This window comes from Microtus ochrogaster, chromosome 15, assembly GCF_000317375.1.
Source record: "Microtus ochrogaster isolate Prairie Vole_2 chromosome 15, MicOch1.0, whole genome shotgun sequence".
NCBI lineage: Eukaryota > Metazoa > Chordata > Mammalia > Rodentia > Cricetidae > Microtus > Microtus ochrogaster.
Window position 1 is genome coordinate 21,982,105 of NC_022017.1, and position 10,997 is coordinate 21,993,101.

The window sequence follows — 10,997 nt, forward strand, 5'->3', positions numbered from 1 at the left end:
CTCCTTCTGCTCCTCATTGGGACCTTGGGAGCTCAGACCATATACAGATATTTTTTAGCTGTTTTGGAGGCAAGTTCTCACTAGTAGCCCTGGCTGTCCTAGAACTCACTATGTAGACCAGGCTGGCCTTGAACTCACAGAGATTCACCTACCTCTGCCTCCCAGGAGCTGGGACTAAAGGCGTACACTACCATGCCTGGCCTGTATTTATTTTCAGTAAGAACAAAATTGCCTAGACATTAGAGAAAGAAAGTATCTAATGGTCCCCTTCAAAGGAGAAAAGTGCTTTGCCCCTTCCCACAATAGCATGTATCCCCGCAGCACAGGTGTGGGACTTCTCAGGAAAGAAGGTGGGCTTTGTGAGCACCACACTCACATCTTCATCCTGATGAGGATGGATCAATTCCACAAGTCTCTGGATGATCTTCTCCTCATTAAGCCACTAAAAAGAGAGAAAATAAGTCCAGTTCAGTATCTGCTCATATCCAACTAAATGGAAGAAAGTCCTTTGGTATAGCAGAAACTCATATGTCCCCATCTCCTGGATATTCTGACATGCCTACCTAGACCCAGGAAGAACCAAAATGATGCTATGAACCCTGGGAATGGCTCAAAGAGTTTAAATGAGCAGGCCACTGACCATCTGTCTTAACAGCACAGGACACATCATTTCTGAAACCTAAAGTACACAATGAACAGAATGGAGTCCAGAGGCCAGCCTGATGTGAAATGAGACAAATTTCAGCCCCCTGTGGCATGAGGACCTTCCTAGGATCTGGAAGGCAGGATTGTGGTATGTCAGTAGGAGCACTGTGAAGGCTGAAGCCAACACTGTTCAAGGTCAAGGGCAATGGAGATCCAGTGAAATGATGTCAGGCCACAGCAGAGCTGGCAGACAGGTTCTACTAGTGCATCTGTACTCTGCACTTCAGACTCGTCATGCAGAGATGAAATGCCCCAACAGGGATGCTTTACAATGTGAATGAGGAGCACAAGTGAAAGGTAAAAGGCAAAAGGCTATGCAGTCTTCTGTGGTAGTTTCAAAGACAATGGCCTCTATAGGATGTTATGTTTGAATACTTGGTCCCCAGTTGGTGGAACTGTTTGGAAAGGATTAGGAGGTGTGGCCTTGTTAGAAGAGGTGTGTTATTGGGAGTGGGCTTGAGATTTCAAAAGATTCTTGCCATCCCCAGTGTGCTCTCTCACTGCCTTCTACTGATGGTTCAAGATGTGAGCTCTGGCTATTTCTGCCACCATTCTTTGCTCCATCATCATGGACTCTAACCCTCTAGAACCCTAAATCAAATTAAATACTTTCTTTTAAATTGCCTTCATCACACCAGGTGTGGTGGTGCATGCCCTTAATCCTAGCACTCAAGAGGCAGAGACAGGTGGATCCCTGTCTGGTTTACAGAGCAAGTTCTAGGACATCCAGGACTACACACAGACAATCTCTTCGATAAACAAACTTCAATAAAAATTTTAATAAATAAAAACAAACAAGAAAAGAAAGAAAAGAAAAAAATTGCCTTGGTCATAGGGTTTGTGATGGTTAGTCTTGGTTGTCAACTTGACTATATGTGACATTAACTAAAACCCAAAATTGGGGCACACCTGTGAAGATATTTTGCTTAGTTTGAAGTGGGAAGATCCACTTCTAGTCTGTATCTGAGGTGGGAAGACACACTTCTACCGTGGGCCCCACGCCTACTGCTGGAAGTCTACATCAAGGACATGAAAGAAAGAAGCTTTCTCTGTTTGCCTGCTTGTTCTCACCTCCCTACCAAGTCCATTCCTTCACTAGCATTAGAACCTACTTCTTCAGGATTCCAGCATTTACTGAAGACCAGCTGAGACATCCAGCCTCATGGATTGCACAGTTACTGGATTCTTGGACCTTCTGTTCATAGGCATCCATTGTTGGAGTAGCTGGACCACAGTCTGTTAAGTCATTCTAATAAATCAACTTTCTATATCTATATAGAGAGATTCATTCTATAAGTTGTTACTCTAGAGAACCCTGACTAATACAGTGTTTTAAATGAGCAATAGAGGACTGGAGAGATAGATGGCTCAGTGGTTAAGAGCATTGACTGTTCTTCCAGAGGACCTGTGTTCAATTCCCAACAACCACATGGTGGCTCACAACCATCTGTAATGAGGTCTGGTGCCCTTTTCTGGCCTTCAGGCATACACACAGACAGAATATTGTATATATAATAAATAAATATTTTAAAAAATGAGCAATAGAAAAGTAACTAAGGAGTTGGAGAGATGGCTCAGAGATAAAGAGCACTGGTTGCTCTTTATGAGGTCCTGAATTCAATTCCCAGCAACACATGGTGGCTCACAACCATCTATAATTAGATCTGGTGTCCTCTTTTGTCCTGCAGGCATACATACAAGAATACAGTATACATAATAATAATAAATAAAAAGTTACTAAATCAGCTCCCAACAAATACTTAGCAATGCTAATGTACATGCTGCATTCACTGAATATTATGCCATAAGGAAATGAGATATATACTTAAGAGTGAGAGTAACCACCACTTTATTTTATTCTTTTAATTACTTTCCCTTTTATTGCAAATATTCTTTTCTTGTACAATGTATCCTGATTACAGTTTCCCTGCTCTATTCCTCCCAGTTCCTCCTGACCCTACCTTCCCCCCAAAATCTGTATCTACCAAGACCCACAGAAAACACTAGGTGGAGCCAGAGGAACCCTGCAGAAGAAGGAAAGGAAGGGTTATAGGAGCAGGAGGGGTCAAGAATACTATGAGAACATGGCCCACAGAATCAACTAAGCAGGGCTCATAGGGGTTCACAGAGCCTGAAGTGACAAATATGGAACCTGCATGAGTCTGAGCTAGGTCCTCTGCATATACCTCATGATTGTGTAGCTTGGTGTTCTTGTGAGAATCCCAACAACGGGAGTGGAGGTGTTTCTGACTCTTTTGCCTGCGACTGGGACCCTTTTCCTCCTGAAATAGCATGTCCAGCCATGATATAAGGTTTGTACTTAATCTTATTGTATCTTGTAATGCCATGTTTAGTGCGTATACCTGGGAAGCCTGCCCTTTGTTTGTTTGTTTGTTTTGTTTTTCGAGACAGGGTTTCTCTGTGTAACAGCCCTCACTGTCTTGGAACTAGCTCTGTAGACCAGGCTGGCCTCATACTCACAGAGATCCGCCTGCCTCTGCCTCCCAAGTGCTGGGATTAAAGGCATGCACCACCATCGTCCTGTTTTTTTTAAAGGAAAGAAGAGGAGGAGTTGATCTTGGAGAGGGGAGGTGGGGGAGGGACTAGGAGTAGAGGCAGGGGAAACTGCAGTCAGGATGTAATGTATGACAGAAGAATAAGAGTTAAAAAAAATGACAGGCTTCTAAGAAATAACAAAACATAACAACATAAAATAAGAAAAAAGAAAAACTATAACATCTTTTATTTCTTTATTGACCCAGGGTAGGTAACCTATATATTATAAGATACCATGTAGCCCTTAGTAGCCTGGAGCTCACAATTCTACCTCTGCCTCTGTTGCTGGGATTACTGTCTTGTAGCACCATGCTCAGTGAGTAGCACCATCTAAGTGACACTTGAGTCTCAGAGTGAGAAAACAAAGGTTCAATTGCTTGGCTTGCCCTGTAGGCTGGGCACCTGCTTTTCTCAGGGACTACTTACTACAATGTCGTTCCCAGCAGCACAGCAGCATTCACACTCCATATTAAGAGACACACCCCAGCCTCAGCTAGTCCAGTCAGCTTGTACTTTCCTCACAGTAGCACTTGGGTCTGGAGCCCACACCTCTAAGGCCTGTAGGTGCCTGGGTGAGGTAAAGGGCAGGAGAGAGCAAGGGGCCATGTTTTGGAAGAAGGCACCTCTGCTCTTTGCCTCCGAATGGGCTAGAGCAGGACAAGGGTACAGATAAGCAGGCCATGTTGAGAGACTGAGTGAAGAGCTTGGGGACGGATATCTGATGCTCCCTGACACAAGTGGCCTGGCCTGGTGTACCTTCCCAGGGAGAATGAGACGAGGTTCCCACACATTCACACGCAGTCCCTGGTACTCACATGTAGGACCTCTTGCCGGAGACCAACTGGTTCCACACAGCTGACCAGGCGCAGCAGCAGGTCCATGAGAGCTGAGGTGCCTATGTGCTTCAGCATCAGGCTGATAAACTTCTCCTTCTTCTTCAAAAACATGATCACCTGAAGTCAAACACACCTGGTAAGTAAACAGGCCCCTGAGAGGAAAGAACACTCCTTTAAGAACTTTCACGAGAAAGATAATTAACTTTCAATGATACTGAGAAGAAATGATAGAAAGATCATGTAAAGGCTATATGAAAAAATTCCCTCTCAAGACAGGCAAGAGTCCTAGAGACCAGTGATGCAAGTGCAAACTGGCAGTGCTTCTAACTGGACATCATGTTTGGAGAACAGTACACGCTACCATGCACAGTCACCACTGAAACAAAAGGCATCGAAAGAACTAAGCTGGGAGATGAGAGTCATTGCTCCAGAGCTACATAGAGTGACCCTGTCTGAAACAAATGTTGTCCTCCCACCTCTACATGCTGTGGTATGCACCCTGTCTTACATCATACACATATAATGATAACAATAAAGAAGTAAATTTGTAAAACTGTCATGAGACGTTATCATAAATAGCTTTATATCAATCTGTATGTATCTCAAAAAGAGAAAAAATTTTCTGAGTGGTGGTGGCACACACCTTCAATTCCAGTACTTGGGAAGCAGAGCCAGGAGGATCTCTGGGAGTTCAAGCCCAGCCTGGACTACATGAGACATAATAAATAAGGAACACTGTCAAAAGGGGAATGACTTCAGGGCTCAGTGGATAAAGGCACTTGCTGCCCAGCCTGACAGCCTAAGTTTGATCCCTAAACCACATAAAGGTAGAAAAAGAAAAGTGACTTCACAATATGTCTTCTGACCTCCATACATACACCACAGCACATTGTATACCCCTCCCTCAGCATCACATGCACACACAAAAACATACATTTAAAAATTTTTAATCTTTATTTTTATTTACATGTATAGGGGTTTTGCATGCATGAATGTGTGTATACCATATTTATGTAGCGTCTGTGGAGACCAGAAGAGAGTGCTATACCTCCTGGGACTAGAGTTAAAGTTTTGAGCCACCATGTGGGTGCTGGAATTTGAACCTGGATCCTCTGAAAGAATAACCAGTGCTCTTAAGCCCTAAGCCATCTCTCTAGCCCCCTTAAAAAATTTAAAGATTATCTAAACTGGCAAGAAAAAAATATGAATCCAGGTGAACATCAAAAGAAATACTGGGTGTGGAGGCACACGCCTTTAATCCCAGCACTCAGGAGACAGAGGCAGGTGGACTTCAATAAATTTGAGGCCAGCCTGGTCTACGGAGTGAGTTTCAGGACAGCTAGGGCTACATATGTCTCAAAAACCAAAAACAAACAAAAAAGCATAGGAAATTTAAAGTCATTTCACTATAGACCATAGCATAAAACTCAACAATAGAAAAGAAAAACAGAGCCAGGCATGGTGGTGCACACCTTTAATACCAGTGCTTAGGAAGCAGAGGTAGGCAGGCAGAATTCTGAATTCTAACATTGAGGATAGCCTAGCCTACAGAGTGAATTCCAGGACAGCCAAGTGTACACATAGAAACTTGGTCTCAAAAAAAGAAAAGAAAGAAAAAAAGAAAGAAAGAAAAAAAGAAAGAAAGAAAAACATACAATAATCAAGTTCAGTGCATTCCAGGAATGTAAAGTCGGTCTAACATTATAAGAAGAGCATTTCATTTTCAGCAGTCATTGCCACTACATACACTTTTTTTTTTTGGTTTTTCGAGACAGGGTTTCTCTGTGGCTTTGGAGCCTGTCCTGGAACTAGCTCTGTAGACCAGGCTGGTCTCGAACTCACAGAGATCCGCCTGCCTCTGCCTCCGGAGTGCTGGGATTAAAGGCGTGCACCACCATCGCCCGGCTACATACACTTTTAAAAAGCTAGGACTCAAGAAAATGTCCCTAACTTGCTTTTTATTTGTTTGTTTCTATGTTAATGATTAAACCCAGGACCTTGTACATGTTAAGCAATACTCTACTATTGAGATATAACAGGTCCTTAGGATTAACTTTTTAAAATTTATTACATTTATTTATTGTATGTAGCAGGGTATGAGTGTGCCACAGCACATCTGGTGATCATATGGTTCCCAGGGATTGAACTCAGATTGTTAGGCTTGCCAGAAAGCATCTTCATCCACTAAGCCATCTCTGGATTCTTAGCTTTAGAGCTGCAGACATAGATCAGGTGGTACAGTAACTTGCCTAGCATGCATGTAGCCCTGAGCTTGATTCCAGGCAACACAAACAGTATGCAATGGGACATGCCTATAATTCCAGCATGGATAATACAATCCATGGTGGAGTCAGGAGTTCAAGGTTATCCTCAGATACGTAGTGGGTCTGAGGTCAGCCTGAGACACAGGAGAGAGAACTTGTGGATATGATCAAAAAATGCTTTATATATGTATGAAATTCTCAACGAATAAATAAACAAATTAAAAATTAGGTCAAGCCGGGAGGTGGTGGCACACGCCTTAATCCCAGCACTCGGGAGGCAGAGACAGGTGGATCTCTGTAAACTCAAAACCACCCTAGTCTACAAAGTGAATTCCAGGACAGCCAGGGCTGTTATACAGAGAAACTGTGTCCTGAAGAACCAAAAATAAATTTTAAAAAATTAAATTAAAACCCTAATAACCTTATAATAAACACCTTACTTAACCATGAAATTTTTATTCTAAGGTAACACAAGAAATTCACAATTAGCACCTTTAGTCAATATTGTACTAAAGGCTCCAGTCAATTCAGTAAGACATGAAAAATAAAAGGCATATAAATTATAAAGCACAAAATAAAACTGTCAGTAATTTGGGGCTGGAGACATGGCTCAAAGGTTAAGATCACTTGCTCTTGCAGAGGACCCAAGTTCAGTTCCCAGCATCCACATGGCAGCTCGCAACCGTCTACACTTGCTCTTAGCCAAAAGGCCAAGAAACAAAACAACCGTCTATAGCTCTAATCCTGGGGATCCAACACCCTCTTCTGACTTCCATGCATGAGGTGCATATACATACATGCAAGCAAAACACTCATACACTTAAAAAAATTAGATCACCATTAATTACAAGTGATAAGATCTTGTACATAAATAAAACAAAAAGATATAAATTATCAGAATTAATAGCAGTTTTATTTCTCATCAATAAAAAGGGAAAGCAGAGTGGATGCCCTCCAACACATGAATGGTTAAACTATGGTTCACCCACACCATGCAATATTACGTGGTAATTTTAAAAAAAAGGAACAAATCAACCGGGCGGTGGGTGGCACACACCTTTAACCCCAGCACTTGGGAGGCAGAGGCAGAGGCAGGAGGATCTCTGCGAGTTCGAGGCCAGCCTGGTCTACAAGAGCTAGTTCTAGGACAGAGTCCAAAGCTACAGTGAAACCCTGTTTCAAAAAATAAAAAACAAACAAAAAGAAACAAATCATTGATACACAACCTGGATGACTATTTTAACATGGATGAAATTATACTCGGTGAAAATGCTGAGTCCTCCAGTCCACAAAGCACAAGGCTGGAGATTTAGTTTAGTGGTTCAGCTCTTGCCCTGAGTTCAGTCTCTAACATCATAAAATAAAAATGTGGGGCTGGAGAGATGGCTCAGCGGTTAAGAGCACTGACTGCTCTTCCAGAGGTTCAATTCCCAGCAACCACATGATGGCTCACAACCACCTATAATGTGATCTGGTGCCCTCTTCTGGCCTACAGGCAAAATAATGTATAAATAAATAAATAAATCTTTAAAAAAAATAAAATAAAAATGTGCAATTTAAGTTTGACATCAGCCTGGTTTATACAGAAAGTTCCAGGGCAGCCAGGGATATATAAACAAACCAAAACAACAAAATGTACAGTTTATGTATTAGTGTAACTCCTGATAAAGAATGAGGAAAAAGCAACAGTATACCAGAAGAGGCTTAGCCAATCTATCTTGTAGCCAAAAGCAGATACTGTACTGGCTAGTTTCTTGCTTGTTTTTTTTTTTCAACTTGACACAGAGTCATTTGAGAGTAAGAACCTCAAATGAGAAAATGCCTCCATAAAATCAGCCTGTAGGCAAACCGATAAACCATTTTCTTAGTTGATGATTATTGTGGGAGGGGTGGGAGGGCCCAGTGCATTCTGGGTGGTGTCACCTCTAGTTAGGTGGTTCTAAGATATATAATAATAAAAACAAAACAAGAAAAAAAATTGAGTAATCCAAGAGGGTGCAAGACAGTAAGAAGTGTTCCTCCAAGGCTCCTGCTTCAGCTTCTCCCTGATTTCCTTTGTGATGGACTGTGATATGGAACTATAAGCTGAAATAACCACTTTCCTTCCCCTAGCTGCTTTTGGTGTTTTATCACAGCAACAGAAATCCTAAGACAGAAATTGGTATGAGATTTGTGGGACACTGCTGATAGACCAGATTGTGTTTTGGGGAGGTCTGTGAAAGAACTTTGGGCGAGAGAAGCCAAGGAGTGTTCAAAGCTTGAGCTGTTTTGTGGGAACTTAAAAGAGAATGTTGAGAGCAGTGCAAATAACGGAGGCCTGCCTTGTGAAGTTTAGGAGGGAGCGTTGAGAGTTCCTTTAACATTCAACGGGGGTGCTTGCTTCAGTAGCACATATACTAAAATTGGACCGATATAGAGATTAGCATAGCCCCTACACAAGCATGACATGTGAATTTGTGAAACATTCCATATTTTTAGGATGCTGAAAGGTAGCTCTCCACAACTGATGGCTTCTGGCAGCGGTGGGGGTGGGGAAGGACTCACTTTTTTTTAAGGGACAGGGAGTTTGAACACACTCCAGTGAGTATATGGACAACACAAATTGGACCTTTTTTTTCTTTCTTTTTTTTGGGGGGGGGGGAAGTAGTGTCACAAGGGTAGGGGGTGGGCCTTGGAGAACTAGGAAGTGTGATCAGGGCTCATGATGTGAAATTCCCAAATCATTAATATTAAAATTATGGAAAAAAAGCTCCATCAGAGTTATCAAATATATTAAGAATCTGTGGTTCTGATCAGATGGAGCTGAAGAATAAAAAAACATAACCATTAACTAAAGCAAAACCTTTGCTTCACTGAAACAATTGGTGCTGGTTAGCTAGAGCTAAGAAGTCAGTTGTGATTAAGGGAAGAGCAGGGGCTGGAGAGGTGGCTCAGCAGTTAAGAGCACTGACTATTCTCCCAGAGGACCCGGGATCAACTCCCAGCACCCACAGGTGTCTGTAACCCCAGGTCCAGGGGACCTAAAACCCATGGCAAAAAACACCAATGCATATTTAAAAAAAAAAAAAAAGAGCATCATGACTGAGGCAAAGTTCTGGGAAATATTTCCTCATGGTCAGTGTACAGAGTCTTGTGCTAGCAGGTAAGACTTTCCCAGGTGGTGGTGGTATTATTATTATTATTATTATTATTATTATTATTATTATTATTTAGTTTTCTATATGCATGTTTTTGTGCACCACAGTGCTGTGACTGCAATTTCCATAGAGGCCAGAAGAGGGCGTCAGATCCCCTGGGACCTCGGTTATAGATGGTTGTGAGCCTCCAAGTAAGTTCTAGGAACCAAACCCAGATCCTCTGGAAGAGCAGCCAGTGCTCATAATCTCTGAGCCATGTCTCCAGTCCCTGAAACTGGGCTTAAAGCCATGAAGGAGTATCAGAGACACATTAAGGCTTTAAGCATCATGTGGCAAGGTCAAATGCCTGAGAAAGCCCAAAGGAGGCTATTGATGAAGGTGTAGTCAACTGCAGTAAAGAGCCCAACATTTTGGAGATGCTGGTACCATAAGATGACCACCGAGCACAGCAGCAGCCTGAGGCTGTATGATGTATTATGCATGCTATGGCTTGCCCTTTGGAGTCCAGAAGATCATGAGTCCCAGAAGTCTGACACTGAGCTTCATACTGTTGGACTCTGGTCTAACTGTGCTAACTCTAACTGTGCTCTGGCGCTTCCTTTTTTAAGTAGGAAAAGATGTAACTTATTTTTTACTTATAGGAGTGCAGAGTTTGGGTAGTGGTGGCGCATGCCTTTAATCCCAGCAGGTAGAAACAGGTTGATCTCTGTGAGTTTGAGGCCAGCCTGGTCTACAAGAGCTAGATCCAGAATAGGATTCAAAGCTAAGAGAAACCCTGTCTCGAAAAACAAAGAAACAAACAAACAAAAAACAACAGCAAAAAAAGGAGTGCAAAGGTGAGAGACTTTGAAGGTATAGTGATGGGGAATCTCTGTCAGCCAAAGAACTTTAAGGGGTAGGACCATGTTAGGACATGACTTTTCAAGTACCCAGAGAAAAATGCCAGGCGGCCCAGGGTTCTCTCTCTCTCTGTCTGTGGTTCCTGCACTACACAGATGAGCTTGGACTTCTCGTTCCTGTTTGATGAGTTTGCCTCTTATAATAAAGAAAAATATAATTGATCTATCTTGTAGCTAGCGTGGTATTTCTCGACCTGCGTCCAAAGTGGGGCTCAGGTACCCCGTAGCTCCAGCCAGCCATTGCAAGGCTCCCCGTAGTGCATTTGGGTAGGATCCTTATGTGCTGGTAGTGTCTCGGAGCTGCTCTGGGTCCCCAGACACCTGCAGCACAGCTGGCTTGTGGGTCCAGCTTTCCCGATACATGGTGGAAGCTCAGGCGAGGCAAGGGCTTTAAATGCTTGGGACAGAATTCAGGAACCAGAAAAGAGAATAAAATCATATTATTAGGGTTAAACAGGGTCAGAGAGAATCCTTTAGTGACTTTTTACAAAGATTAACTAAGGCTGTACAAATAGGAGTAACAGACTGAGAAGTTAGACATGTATTAATTGAATCTTTGGCTTTTGAAAATGCCAACTTATAATTCAAAATGATCCGTGG

At 42.5% G+C, this 10,997-nt stretch overlaps 1 protein-coding gene and 1 non-coding gene across 8 annotated transcripts in view; one reads left to right on the forward strand and one right to left on the reverse strand.

The window, feature by feature from the left end:
- The window catches only part of Ppp6r2 (protein phosphatase 6 regulatory subunit 2), a 91,954-nt gene that overhangs the window by 32,443 nt on the left and 48,514 nt on the right, over positions 1–10,997 (reverse strand). For all 7 annotated transcript variants that reach the window (XM_026782486.1, XM_026782485.1, XM_005354355.2 and 4 more), the window contains 2 exons: positions 4,077–4,214; positions 377–442 (listed from right to left, as the gene is read on the reverse strand). In XM_026782486.1, coding sequence (XP_026638287.1) covers positions 377–442; positions 4,077–4,214 — 204 coding nt within the window. The remainder of the gene's footprint in view (positions 1–376; positions 443–4,076; positions 4,215–10,997) is intronic.
- On the forward strand, positions 8,734–8,837 carry LOC113456776. Its single transcript, XR_003377517.1, has one exon. It is a non-coding gene; the product is annotated as a U6 spliceosomal RNA (small nuclear RNA).